The sequence below is a fragment of the Mesoplodon mirus genome (genome assembly GCF_964341445.2).
Source record: "Mesoplodon mirus genome assembly, chromosome: 7".
Classification (NCBI taxonomy): domain Eukaryota; kingdom Metazoa; phylum Chordata; class Mammalia; order Artiodactyla; family Ziphiidae; genus Mesoplodon; species Mesoplodon mirus.
In genome coordinates this window covers 88914266-88929144 of record NC_138983.1, presented here as the reverse complement: position 1 = coordinate 88929144, position 14879 = coordinate 88914266, and the positions used below count along the sequence as shown (strand labels likewise).

At 45.6% G+C, this 14879-nt stretch overlaps 2 protein-coding genes across 2 annotated transcripts in view; both read left to right on the top strand.

The window, feature by feature from the left end:
* LOC309808862 (forkhead-associated domain-containing protein 1-like) overlaps positions 1-14879 on the top strand; it is a gene marked incomplete at both ends in the record, with an annotated part of 196741 nt that overhangs the window by 132649 nt on the left and 49213 nt on the right. The gene's annotated exons all lie outside the window — the stretch shown is intronic.
* LOC309808040 (forkhead-associated domain-containing protein 1-like) overlaps positions 1-14879 on the top strand; it is a gene marked incomplete at both ends in the record, with an annotated part of 99418 nt that overhangs the window by 36605 nt on the left and 47934 nt on the right. The window contains 2 exons of the mRNA XM_082628051.1: positions 7950-8059; positions 11157-11393. Of these exons, the coding sequence (XP_082484177.1) occupies positions 7950-8059; positions 11157-11393 (347 nt within the window). The remainder of the gene's footprint in view (positions 1-7949; positions 8060-11156; positions 11394-14879) is intronic.

The following is a 14879-nucleotide window of genomic DNA, read 5'->3' as shown; positions in this document are numbered from 1 at the left end:
CAGTCAAATTTAAGGCTGGTTATCTCAGTGACTGTCACTCACAGCCTGGTCACTTTGGGAACACACAGCCATCAGGGTTTCCTTCTCCCCCCTCCCCCCGAGAAGGCCTCATGGCATTTGGGCAGGAGACTTCCTGTCTGTCACCATCCTCTCGGCCTTGCCAGCCTTACTGGCAGAGTAGCTGGGTCGACTTAGTCCCTGGCATGATTCGCAGGTTTCTTCTGTGGCCACTGGTGTGAAGGTCCCATTCTCTGTTTTCTGCGTCCCAGCCCCAGACCCCTCTGAGTCCCCAGGCCTCTCGATGCCTCCACACCCTTCCCTGGTCTCACTCAGGACCACTCACCTAGTCACTTCCCTCAGCCATTCAAATAATAGTTATTATTCTGAAATATACAGACTAAGGGGCAAATGAAAGGTATCTCTGCAGTTTACATAATCATCATCATCATCTAAGGAATGCTCATGTACCTACGACCCAAGTTAAGAAATTACTCAGCCATTTCCCCCCAGCATTTTAATGTGAAAACTTTCAAACATACAGCAAAGCAAAAAGAATTTTACAGAGACAGCTCTCCTCCTAATTCTACCGCTAACACTTTGCTGTACTCTTTATTACATTTCTGTCTACCCATCCTTCTTGTCCTGCATTAATCCATCTTATTTTTTGGATGCATTTCAAAATAAATAGCACACATCTGTAGTCCTCCCCCTAAATGCTTTAGCACATATACCATTAACTAGAATTCAACATTTTTGTCTCCTTCATGTAAAATGAACACACAATGTGTATTAGTTATCATGATTGCATAACAAATTCTCCCCAAACGTAGCAGCCTAAAGCAAAAATCAAACATGTGTTATCATCTATACGGTTTCTGTGGGTCAGGAATTTGGCAGCAGCTTAGCAGGACAGCTGTGGCTCAGGGTCCCTCGTAAGGCTGCAGTCATCTGAAGGCTTGACCTGGGCCGCAGGATCCACTTCCAAGATGGCGTGCTCACATGGCTGTCAGCAGGAGGCCCCGGCTCCTCACCACATGGGCCTCCCCAGAGAGTGGCTCGAGCATTCCCATGACACGGCAGCTGCTCCTCCTGAGCAAGTGATCCTGGAGGACAAGATGGAAGTGGCAACATCTCTTGTGACTAAGCCTCAGAAGTCATGCTCTGTCATTGCTGCAATATCCTGCTGGTTACACAGGGCGTCACCCTCCAGTGTGGGAGAAGACTACACATGGGCCTGAAGACCAGGAGGTGGGGATTATCAGCAGTCATCTTGGAGGCCGGCTACCACAGCCTGCCCTCGGGTCCTCAATGATTCACACTCCTCCTCCTCTCTCCCGAGGCCCCCCAAAATCTCACCCCAGTAACAGCATCGGCTCAAATTCCAGAATCTCGTCTAAATCAAGTCCAGGTACAGATGGGGCTCATGGGTGTAGTACCTTACATTCAGCTCATCAAGTACTACTTCCAGAAATCTGAAGACCTCTGAACAAAGGGTCTGTCCATCATACACCCAGCATATATTGGTGGGACAGACATAGCATAACTGCTACATACACTCCTCTTGTTCCAAAAGAAGAAAAACAGGAAACACACAGGAGTCCCTGGCCCAAAGCAGTTCTGAAGTCCAGCTGGGAAAATATCGGCAGTTCCTTGATTGGGCTTCAGTCCAACTCTTGTCCAGAAATGACTTTCCAGGGCTCTTGGGTCTGCCCGCTGGTCCCTGAGTTCCGCCTTCTGAGTCGTCCTCCCTTTCCTATGAAAGGTGTCCCATGGATGTGGCTGCATAGTTTTATAGCCTGCTTCCTGCCTGTAGAAGCTTGGTTGTCCAGACGCTTCTTTGACTTTTGTGGGTCTCTGTCAGTCTGAGTTGGCAGTGCTTCTTATTGGGGTTCATCCTATCAGGCAAAAACCACGCCCACAGACTTTTTTGGACCCAAGCCCTTCCACCATGGACTTCTGCAAAGACTGACAAAGGACAGAAGCTTCTTAGAAGCCCAGTTCTTTGACCGAAGGGTTCTCCTGGACACTGCCCTGGATCTGTATTCTTAACAAAGGATTTTACAACCACACCCTCAGCTTCTTCTCTGGACTGTGTTTTCTTGAGAGTGCCCTTGATTTGATCTTTGCCCAGAACCTGTTTCTTACATTTCATTTGCCACCGGGAGAGGCAGGGAATTTTCAAGCCCAGAGCACTGCCCTGGTTTAACAGCCCTTCCTTTAACTGTCTCTCCCCCTCACATTTCACTATAAGTAGCAAGAAGTAACCAGGCAGCACCTTCCAAGACTCTGTCTGGGACTCTCTCTAGCTAGACCATTCAGCCTCATCACAAACATTTTCTACCTTCCTCATGACCACAGGCAACGTGTTAGGAACCCTTCTGCCACCACCTGACAAGGATCCCTTAACCCCAGTAACATTTTCCTCACTTTCCTGGAACCCTTCCCTCACGGCCTCCTCAAAGGCCATCGGGCTTCTACTAAGACTATTCAGGCTTTCTCAAAGACTCTTGGCCAAAGTCCTCCAGCTTCTGGCCACTGTTCCATCCCAAACCACTCCACATTGTAGGGTTTTTGTTAAATTTTCCACCACTCCTGGTGCCCAAACCTGTATTTGCTACTTATTGTTGCATAACAAATTACTGCAGGATGTAATGGCCTAAAACAACAGTAAACATTTATTATCTCATAGTTTCTCTGCGTCAGGAAGTTGGGAATGGCTTAGCTGGGGGATTCTTGCTCAGGATTTTTCATGAAGTTGCAGTAATGGTGTTGGCTGGGGCTGTGGTCCTCTGGAGGGTTGTCTGGGGCTGGAGGACCCACCTCTAGAATGGTTCACTCACATGGCTTTTGGTAAGAGGCCTCAGTTCTTCACTAAGTGCACCTCTCCATACGTTGCTTGAGTATCCTCAAGCTGCCAGCTCCTCCAGACAAGTGGTCCTAGCGAGTGAGGCAGAAGCTGCAATGCCTTTTATGATCTAACCTCAGGAATCAAACTGTGTCATTTCTGCAATATCCTTGGTTACATAGAGAAGCTTTGTTACGGACTGAATTGCATTCCCCCAAAATTCATATGCTGAGGCCTCAATCCCAATATCGCAGAATGTGACCATATTTGGAGATAGTGTATTGAAATAGATGAGTAAGTTCAAATGAGATGATTGGGTGGGCCCTAATCCAAGGGCTGGTGTCCTTGTAAGAAGAGAGAGAGAGACGCCAGGGATGCACGTGCACAGAGAAAAGGGCATGTGAGGACACAGCAGGAAGGTGGCCGTCTGCAAGCCAAGGAGAGAGGCCTAACCCTGCCCACACCTTGATCTTGGACTTCCAGCCTCCAGAACTGTGAGAAAATGAATTTCTTTTGTTAAGACCTCCTGTGGTGTTTTGTTATGGCAGCCCAAGCTAACTAACATAAAGTCCATCCAGTATTGCAGAGGATGATGCAGGGGTCTGAATACCAAGAGACAAGAAGCAGTGGGGCCATCTTGGAGACTGCCTACCACACCCTGAAAGGTGTAGATCTTGAATGTGTTCACTGAGTTTTGCCAGTCGTGCACACCTATGTAACCCAAATTCCTATCAAGATATAGAACATTACCATCACCCCAGAAAGTTCCCTCATGTCCCTCCCCAGTCAATTCCCAGCCCCAGGCCCCAGAGGCACCCACTCTTCTGAATTCTTTTCCCGCCATGGATTAGATATTCCTGTTCTAGAATCTCAAGTACACAGAACCATGTAGTACATGTTCCTTTGTGGAAGGCTTTTTTCACTCAGCATAGTATTTCTGAGATTCATTCATTTTGTTGTATGCATCATGTTCTGTCTTATGAACATATATACAGGGTTTTTGGGGTTTTTTTTTTAATGCGTCCTTTGGACACATGGCACATGGGCTGCTTCTTTTCTTTTTTTCACTCCGCCATTTAAATTTTTCCACTGTAATCACCGGTTTCTCCAGTGCCATGTTGAACTTGGGGCTTCTCTAAAGGACTTGCATTCCCCCTGGAGAAATGAAGGATGAGTCGTATGGCTTAGAGTCCCTCACATCTACCTGGGCTCTATCTCCTCAGCCTCTCAGCCAGGTCTCATGTTTCCAAACGTTTGCCCTCGTTCCCCTGACACTCTCGCCATCCTCAGAAAAGGACTTTCATCTTCCCGTGTCATGGGGAGTTCCTTTCTGTCTGGGCCTCTCTACTCCACGCTTTAGAGAAAACTCTGTGCTCCAGTCCTCCATGCTGTCTCTTGACAGAAAACACCTCTTTTTAAGGGTTCCGAGAAAGCTCTTTCCTCTCTTAGCAAAGCTGGGCTCTTCCAATTAAATTGGTTTACTGTTAGACTGTCACCTTGCTTTAGACTTGAAAAATTCTATTTGAAAACCCAAAGCCAAGGATTTATTTACTGCAGATCAGGTCAGGGTTTCTCAATCTTGGCACAGTGACAGGTGGGTCGCATAACTCCTTGTTGAAGGATCTGTCCTGTCCACTGTAGAGTGTTTAGCAGCATCCCTGACTCCTACCCACCAGAGATACCAGTAGCAACACCACCACCACCCCCCCTAACTGTGGTTCTCAAAAATGTCTCCAGACGTTGTCAAAAGTCAGAACGTCATTTTGCCTGGGGGAAAACTCACCCTGTTCTAGTTAATACTCATCCTTCCTGTACCACAAGGCAATAAAACGTCAGCTCCAAGGCCAAATCTTAATGGCAAGAGCTCATGGGAGGTGGGGAAGAATTACTGAGAAAAGAAAATATGTGGAGTGACTTATTAAAATAGCATCTTGACTCATATATATATATATTTTTTTTTCCCAATAATGGGATCATATGAACCTAACATAGGTAACCTTTTTTTTTCTTTTTTTGGCCGTGCCGCTCAGCTTGCAGGATCTTTGTTCCCCAGCCAGGGATGGAACCTGTGCCCCCTGCAGTGGAAGCACAGAATCCTAACCACTGGACTGCCAAGGAATTCCCTACCTGATTTTTAAAATTCAATAATATATCATAAACATCTTCCCACTTCAATACATTGACTGCATAGTGGTTAAAAGCATAGGCTCTGAATCCAACAAACTTAGGTTCATCCCTTGACTCTACCACTTACCAGCTGTGTGTCCTTGAGCAGATGACTTGACGTCTCTGTGCCTCATACCTCTCACGTATAAAATGGAGATGGGAATAATAATGCCTATCTCACTGGGTTGTTATGAAGACGAAATCGTATCCTGCGTGTAAGTGCTGAGCACAGCGCCAGGTGCATAGCGAACATTCAGTAAATATTAAAATATTTAATATTTTAATATTTAAATTTTAATATTTTAAAATTTTAATATTTAAATTTTAAATATTAAAATTTAAAAATTAAGTTATTACCTAACCATGATTGTTATTTAACTTTTATTTACAACTTACAATGTCTGAAAGACACAGTTAAGGTGCACACATACTGCCCCTGCTGCAGACTGGTGATTATTGGAGCGCACCAGGACAGCTGGGGGTTGTTAAAATATTAAAGTAACTTCCCTGCCCTTTGGCCAACAGCTCATGCCCGAAAATTCTTAAAGTGCCTGCGTCCCCATATCCGCCTTCCCACCGCCCCAGCCCTCCCGACCCTCCCTGGGGCTTCTCCCCACTGGGACCTCCGAAGGATCCAGCATCTAGAGTTAAGCCGGTTTGGTCATACATGGCCCTTAGGTTCTTTCTGATAAATAACAGTAGCCGGTAAAGAAGTTTGGGGCAGGTGAGGGGTAACTGCTCCAGCACCTCCCTGCCTGGGTGTAAGGAAAGCGAGTCTCAGAGCAAATTCTAGCCCCACAAAGACTTTCGGTAAACACACCTTCCCTAATAAAGGGACCCCATCGATCAGCCTGTTCTGTAAGTTTTATGAAGTCCCCACTCCGGCCATCATCTTGCGGGGAAGGGTCCCTCAAGACAGCCACGACAGGGTTGCAGAGGCAGCCGGAGTCACCCCTAGAGATGGCATCAGATGCCAGAACTCTAAGCTGAGACTGGACAGGGGCCCATTTAGGGTCAGACCCCGTGGCCCTCCCTGGGGACACAGGCCAGGCAGTACCTTCCTCCAGTGGGAGCCGATTTCTTGAGGAATCTGAAAACAGATCAAGTCTTCCTCCTGAAAATTCAGTTTCCAAATTGAGATACACAATCAGTGTAAAATAAACCCCAGATTTCAAAGGCTTCATGCCTCGAAGAAAAAGAATATAAAATATCTCCATATTTTTTGTCGATTACGTGTTGAAATGATGTTTTTTTAATGTATTGGGTTAAATCAAATTGATCATTAAAAAATTCATCTCTCCTTTTTACCTTTTTAATGCGACTACTAGAAAATTGAAAATTGCATTCTGTAGCTCCCTTTATTTCTCTATCAGGCACTGCTGCTATAGTCAGTTAGGACTTAGCTGCTCAGGATCCAAGAGAGTCAGATGGGGGCAGTGAGCTTCAAATAAAAGTTTTCTAATCATGGACCTAGCTGGGGAGGTGGAGGGAGAGAAAATGGGCAGCTGCTGAAGTTCCAGGCCCTTCTGTTCCTCGTGCCCCAGGAAACACTGTGGCCAGGGCTGCTCATTCAACACGCAAGGCTGTGCATTCTCCGGGCACCACAGGCCATCAGCTATGTCCACTAGAGGTTCTGGGGTCCACAAAGAGGTTTGAGACCTGGCTGGGGGGCAGGAATCTTTGATTCTAAAATGCATAAATAAAAAAGGCAGAAGCAAAATGAATAAATGATGAATGTCCACAAACATGATAGTGCATGCTTCATTCATCATTAATGTTAATACTCATTAAAGTTTCATCACCACTGAAAACAATTTGTTCAGTTTCTCACTTCACAGGAAGATAAGAATGTGCAGTGACTGTCCAGAAACCATAGTCACTTGGAAATTTAAAATACGCTGCTTGGGCCCAAGTGGTTTCACAAGTAGAATTATAGAAATCTTTACAAACGTTTCTACACCAAGAAAATGGTTTCTACACCATTCAGTGTTGATGTGAGTGAATTGCGAGATGTCTGATGTGATACAGAGTGGGGCCCCCAAACACAATGCCATATTCCCCGAAAGTCATATAAACAGGCCTTGTAATATTGGGGTAAATAAGAAAAAAATTAGGAAAGCTTAAATGTCTATCAAGTGGATCCTAGTTAAACACGTTTGGCACACTTGGACAATGGACCACAATGCTACCCTTGAAAAGGACCCAGTACAGCTTCAAATACTGACATGGGAAGATGTTTTTCATATTGTTAGCTGAAAAGTAAGCTGGATAAGAATCTCTGACATGTAAATGCATTTTTGTTTTTTGAAAAGATATGACTGCAATAAAAAATATATAGCTAATGTTTAGTGCTAAATGATCTACATGAGGGGTCAGCAAACTTTTCCTGTAAAGAGCCAGATAGTAAATACTTTAGGATTTGTGGGTCACATGGTCTGTGCTGCAACTAGTCAGCTCTGCCTTTGTAGCTGGGAAGCAGCCATAAATAATATGTAAATCAATCACTGTGGCTGTGTTGCAATAAAACTTTATTTACAAAAATAGGCAGAAGGCCAGATTTGGCCGCAGGGCCATAGTTTGCCAACCCCGGCTCTATATCATTATTCTATTTAATCTCCAGATAGCCCTTTATAGCAGAGACTATCAGTGATCCTAAATTATGGATGTGGAAACGAAGGCTTAGAAAGAGCAAATGACTTGCCCAAGGTCATCACCTCTTATGCGGCATAGAAAAATGTCTGGAAAGAGACACACCACAGTGCATCAGTGCAGTTAATGCTGGGGAAGAGAAATGAGGCAGCTCTTACCCTTTCCTGTCCTCCTGTAATGCTTTCAGTGCATAAGTCTCATGAATGTGAAGGTTAATCTGAAAATATTTTTTAAGACTTTGGGGAAACTCACAGTCTCCTCTGCATTCTCTGTTGATCTTGTGTGTTAGTGTGGACCAACGCGGCGGAACTGTCGGAACAATCAGTGGCCGAGGAAATTCCTGGGGCAGAGCCCTACAGAGAAATTTTTGTGGACCAGGACCTGGCCCAGTATGATAAGGTGAGGGGTCTTGGGGAAGCACAGAGCTACAGCAGCAAGAGGGACCATGGAGAGATTGCCACTGCCTCTTGTTCTCTGTGTCTCAAGGACCGTCCCTTTTTCCTACTTCCAAGAAACCACCTCTTCCTCCCAAGACATTCAGCCAGGTTTGGCCACTGCTCATTTTATCCCAAATAACATCTACAACTACAAGGTACTGAGCACCTACTGTGTGCTGGGCCATGTCCTGTGCACTTGACATTTATTAGCTCGTTAATCTTCACCATCTTCAAAATAGATTTTATCACCCTCACTTTGCAGATGAGGAAACTGAAGCTCAGAGAGGTTCAGTGATGTGTTCACGGCTGCTCAATGCAAGGAGCAGTGTTAGGATTCAAAGCGAGGTCTGGTTAGCTTCTCAGCGGGTACTTCTAACTCCCACACAGTAATCACTTGGTCAACCTTCAGTGATGGGACAGTGACGCAAAAACACGTTCCTAGCAGGAGGAATTGAGCCCTGAAGTCAGGGAGGCCTGGGCCAAGAGACTCGTTAAAGAACCAGAGAGGTTTAAAGCAGGTATGCGAGCAGAACAGGTGGATTCAAGCCATCCTGGGAAGGGCCCAGGTCAATTTCTCCCCACTCAGACACGACTCGAAAGTTACTCTAAAAGAAGCAGTCTATAATATCTCGCTTTCCTTCAGGGCCAGGGCCTGCTCCTGCAGCAATTCTCAGAGTTTGTGAGGAGCAGACCTACCTGGGGTTCTTGTCAGACACGGAAATCCAAACCTTCAGGAGGCAGGGGTTCCAACCAGGCATCCTGGGACCAGACTCTGAAAAATGTTGCAGAAAGGCGAGAAGCCACACTCAGATTCTGTATTTATCGCTGTGTAACAAGCCATCCCAAAACTTAGCGGCTTCCAACAGCAATTCATTATTCCCCAGAATCTATGGGTTGACCTGGAAGGTTCCTTTGCTCGCGTCCCCTGGCCTCACTCATGCGGCCTCAGTCAGCCGCTGGCTTGGCCAGTTTGGTGGTCGGTCTCCATTGGCCTCCTTCCCACATCTAGGGCCTCAGCCAGGACGCCTGGACGGGTGCGCCCCTTTGTGCATGTGGTTTTTCATCACAGCACGGTGGTCTCGGGGTTCCCAGGGCGCCAGAGCAGAAGCTGCACAGCCTGTAAGAACTTGCCTGGAGATCATGCAGCATCACTTCCACTCCATTCCATTGGTTAAAGCAAGTCACGGGGCCAGCCCAGACTAGAGGGTGGGGAAATAGACTGGATGGCAAAACTGCAAAGTATTTGTTGCCATTTTTCAACCTGCCTCAATTTTAACTCGGAAATATAGTGCAACCACTATAATTTTTTCTATTTATAGAAAATGTTTATAAGCCATTTATCATTTTTTCTATTTATAATAGAAAGAATTCTTTCTCTTTATAAGTCGTTTATACCCTGACTTGCCAGGACTCCTTCAAGTGACAATAAACAAATTAGCTTGAGGGGGAGCATCGATTAGCTCAACTTATTGGAAAATTTAAAGGGCCACTAGCTTCAGGTATGGCTAGATCCAGGAGCTTGAATAATGTCATCAGAACACCTCCCCACTACCAACCTCTCCCCTCTGTTTCCCTCAGAGTCTGGCTTTCTACATAAGGCTGGCTTTGTGTGTCAGAAAAGACAAACTCAGGCAAACAAGCCTACATATTTAAAGTTTATGATCCAAAAGAAGGCAAGATCCTCTCCCTCTGTAATCGATGTGTGAAATCTCTGATTGACCAGCTTGGGCCACATGCACATGGGGAGGCGGGACAAGAAGGAGCAGGGCACATGACTGACAATCCTACCCAGACCCCATGGAAGGAGGAACGCTCCCTCCAGTAGGGCAAGGGGACCCTCACCAGGAAACCAGAACCCACAGCTGTCCACTGCCCTCTGCAAACTTCTTATATTCCAGCACTGGCACGGGGCCTGGCACTTAGTTGCTGCCCGATGAATGTTTGTTGCATGAAAAATGAATAAGCACCTGGCTGATCATAACAGGGTGAAACAGGGGAAACTGCCCAGGAGTAGGGAATATGTCTGATGCTCTCTCTTGAAGTTTTGCCACCAACTTTCACAAGGACCCAAAGGAAGGCCCCTGGCAGCAGCTGGCAATGTCAGACAGGCTTTCTCATGAGCGAGACCCTGTCCTGCCCCAGGTCACGGAGCTAGCAGGTTGTGAGGCTGACTGGCCGGCTCTCCTGGGAATGAGCTGGCCCAGAAATTGCCCGTTTACCTCCTCCCGTGACTGCTTTGGAAAAGGCCTCTGGGGAATTTTTTCTTCTTCTTCTTCTTCTTCAGTTTTTCTGACATTTTATTGATAACGTCTGGTGAGAAGTTTGGGGGAATTTTTTTTTCCTTTTTTGGAAAACCTAACCAATTCTTTGGCTGCAGAGCTTTTTCACTGGAGAGATGGAGGACAGGGTTAATTATACCTGTGGGTACAGTCTACCAGCAATTTTGTTTTTCCAGCCGAAAGTTTACATGAGCCCATGCAAATAAATCACTATTCCTGTCTCATTTACTTTCCAGATTGAGTTACCTGGAAAAAATTCATACATGAATAGCCAAAAGAGGCAGGAAATATTAGAAGAGAGGAAAGGGAAAACAAACAGTTAAGAATGTTTTAAGTTAAAACAAATAACCCTCATTATAGGCAGAAAGTGGTCATACAGAATGTTGTTTTCCTAAGTACCTTTCCTAGGTCCCCAGTGTGCTAGGCTGTATATTATAAATGAAATCATTCTAAGTAAACTTCCTAGCAACAAATGTTCCCAAGTGGGATGGTTGTTCTTAATATGAAAGTCTAATTCTCGGGGAAAGGAAAGTTTCCGTACCTGTGAGGTACAGACATCCATTACAGGAGTCTATATACAATTACCTCATTTTAACCCAATTCTTGTCTCTATGAGATTTTCGAAGTGACAGAGATAGCCTTGAAAGTCTGCTTTTTCCCTCCCTGCCTGCCCTCACCTTCCCAAAGAATGATACCATATTTTTCCTGTCTTTCTTTAAATGGGCTCAGCCTTACATCCAGACCCACACCTAGTAAATTTCCCATCTGTCCTCCACCCAGGATGAAATAATTCTGCTGCTGGGAAAAGAAGTCAGCCGTCTCTCCGATTTTGAACTTGAATCTAAATACAAAGACACCGTGATAGCAAGCCTGCAGAACCAAGTGGCCAACCTGAGGCAGAAGCTGTTGGAAACAGCCACCTCCAGGCAGAAGGAGAGGGTGATCCCGCCCAAGTTTCAGGTTCTGCATGAAGAGGACGATGCCCAACAGAGAGAGATCCAGAGCTTGAAAAACCAGGTAGGGCTCAGAGACAAGTGGGTCGGGGCCTTGGGGTCACAACACAGGGTGACAGCTCTCAGGTAGAGCCTGGGGGGAGCCACCCGGGTAGTTAGAAATGGGCAGTCAGCACAGCATGGTGAAGAGTGCAGATCCAGGGAGTGGAGGGTTGGCAAGTTTCTAGCCTTGTAAGAACAATATTAGATTTGATTAAGTGCCTACCATGTTCAGGCCCCGGTGCAGGTGCTTTGGGTGCATTAGCTTATTTATTTATTTATTTACTTATTTAATGTATTTATTTATGGCTGCATTGGGTCTTCGTTGCTGTGCATGGGCTTTCTCTAGTTGCAGTGAGTAGGGGCTACTCTTCACTGCGGTGCGTGGGCTTCTCATTTCAGTGGCTTCTCTTGCTGCAGAGCATGGGCTCTAGGCACGTGGGCTTCGGTAGTTGCAGCATGAGGGCTTCAGTAGCTGTGGCTCGCGGACTCTAGAGTGCAGGCTCAGTAGTTGTGGCCCACGGGCATAGTTTCTCCACAGCATGTGGGATCTTCCTGGACCAGGGCTCGAACTCGTGTCCCCTGCATTGGCAGGCAGATTCTTAACCACTGCACCATGAGGGAAGTCCCCTCATTAGCTATTTAAACCTCAGTCTTCTGGCAGATGCCATTCTACAGATGAGGAGACTGAGGCACGCTCAGAGATGCCCAGGAGCTTGTTACAGCTTGCACAGCAAGTGAGAGGCAGTGATGTGATTTGGGCTCAGCTCTGCCACCTTGTACACCTCATGCTTTCACACCCACTTTGCATTTCCACCCAACTCCTGTCGCTTCAGTGACCACTTCTCACACCCACCCGGACCCAGCCAGAAAGAGCTGGAGATGGGGAGAAGGAACCCCACAGTGTTCCAAACACTGAGGCCTTTATCAAACCCTGAAGGCAGCTGCTGGTTCATTTATAGGGAATTTCACCAAAAATTCTCCACCCAGAATGTTTGGATTTACCAGTCAACTTCCTTCCTCCTGAAACTAAATCCAAAAAAAAAAAAAAAAAAAAAATTTTAAGTTTTAAAGAACTACTTTAAAATTGGCCACTGATCTTGTTCATAAATTATATCTCAACAAAGTTGATAAAAAAGCAATTGGTCATTGATGAATTTTGGCCTCAGTGCATAATTCTGCTTAAAACCGTAGTCAGATTTGGTTCAACATGGCGGAGTAGAAGGACATGTTCTCACTCCCTCTTTTGAGAACACTGGAATCACAACTAACTGCTGAACAATCATCGACAGGAAGACACTGGAGCTCACCAAAAAGATACCCCACATGCAAAGACAAAGGAGAAGGCGCAAAGAGACAGTAGGAGGGGCGCAATCCCAATAAAATCAAATCCCATAACTGCTGGGTGGGTGACTCACAAACTGGAGAACACTTATACCACAGAAGTCCACCCACTGGAGTGAAGGTTCTGAGCTCAACATCGGGCTTCCCAACCTGGGGGTCTGGCAATGGGAGGAGGAATTCCTAGAGAATCAGACTTTGAAGGCTAGTGGGATTTGATTGCAGGACTTTGGCAGGACTGGGGGAAAGAGAGATTCCACTCTTGGAGGGCACACACAAAGTAGTGTGTGCATTGGGACCCAGGGGAAGGAGCAGTGACCCCCATAGGAGACTGAACCAGACCTACCTGCTAGTGTTGGAGGGTCTCCTGCAGAGGCGGGGGGCAGCTGTGGCTCACCAAGGGACAAGGACACTGGCAGCAGAAGTTCTGGGAAGTATTCCTTGGCATGAGCCCTCCCAGAGTATGCCATTAACCCCACCAAAGAGCCCGGGTAGGCTCCAGTGTTGGGTCACCTCAGGCCAAACAACTAACAGGGAGGGAAACCAACCCACCCATCAGCAGACAAGCAGATTAAAGTCTTACTGAGCTCTGCCCACCATTGCAAGAGCCAGCTCTACCCAGCACCAGTCCCTCCCATCAGGAAACTTCCACAAGCCTCTTAGATAGCCTCATCCACCAGAGGGCAGACAGCAGCAACAAGAAGAACTACAATCCTGCAGCCTGTGGAACAAAAACCGTATCCACAGAAAGACAGCGAAGATGAAAAGGCAGGGGGCTATGTAACAGATGAAGGAACAAGATAAAACCCCAGAAAAACAACTAAATGAAATGGAGAGAGGCAATCTTCCAGAAAAAGAATTCAGAATAATGATAGTGAAGATGATCCTGGACCTCAGAAAAAGAATGGAGGCAAAGATCCAGAAGATGCAAGAAACGTTTAACAAAGATCTAGAAGAATTCAAGAACAAACAAACAGAGATGAACAATACAATAACTGAAAAAAAAATACACTAGAAGGAATCAATAGAATAACTGGGGCAAAAGAATGGATAAGTGACCTGGAATACAGAATGGTGGAATTCACTGCTGCGGAACAGAATAAAGATAAAAGAATGAAAAGAAATGAAGACAGCTTAAGAGACCTCGGGGACAACATTAAACACAACAACGTTCACATTATACGGGTCCCAGAAGGAGAAGAGAGAGAGAAAGGACCCGAGAAGATATTGAAGAGATTATAGTCAAAAACTTCCCTAACATCGGAAAGGAAATAGCCACCCAAGTCCAGGAAGCACAGAGAGTCCCATACAGGAGAAACCCAAGGAGAAACACACCGAGACACATAGTAATCAACTTGGCAAAAATTAAAGAAAAATTATTGACAGCAGCAAGGGAAAAATGACAAATAACATACAAGGGAACTCCCAGAAGGTTACCAGCTGATTTCTCAGCAGAAAGTCTACAAGCCAGAAGGGAGTGGCATGATATATTTAAAGTGATGAAAGGGAAGAACCTACAACCAAGATTACTCTACCCAGCAAGGATCTCATTCAGATTCGATGGAGAAATCAAAAGCTTGACAGACAAGCAAAAGCTAAGAGAATTGAGCACCACCAAACCAGCTCTACAACAAATGTTAAAGGAACTTCTGTAAGTGGGAAACACAAGAGAAGAAAAGGACCTACAAAAACAAACCCAAAACAATTAAGAAAATGGTCATAGGAACATACATATCGATAATTACCTTAAACGCGAATGGATTAAATGCTCCAACCAAAAGACACAGGGTTGCTGAATGGATACAAAAACAAGACCCATATATATGCTTTCTACAGAAGACCCACTTCAGACCTAGGGACACATACAGACTGAAAGTGAGGGGATGGAAAAAGATATTCCATGCAAATGGAAATCAAAGAAAGCTGGAGTAGCATTACTCATATCAGATAATATACACTTTAAAATAAAGAATGTTACAAGAGACAAGGAAGGACGCTACGTAATGATCAAGGGATCAATCCAAGAAGAAGATGTAACAATTATAAATATATATGCACCCAGCATAGCAGCACCTCAATACATAAGGCAACTGCTAACAGCTCTAAAAGAGGAAATCAACAGTAACACAATAATAGTGGGGGACTTGAACACCTCACTTACACCAATGGA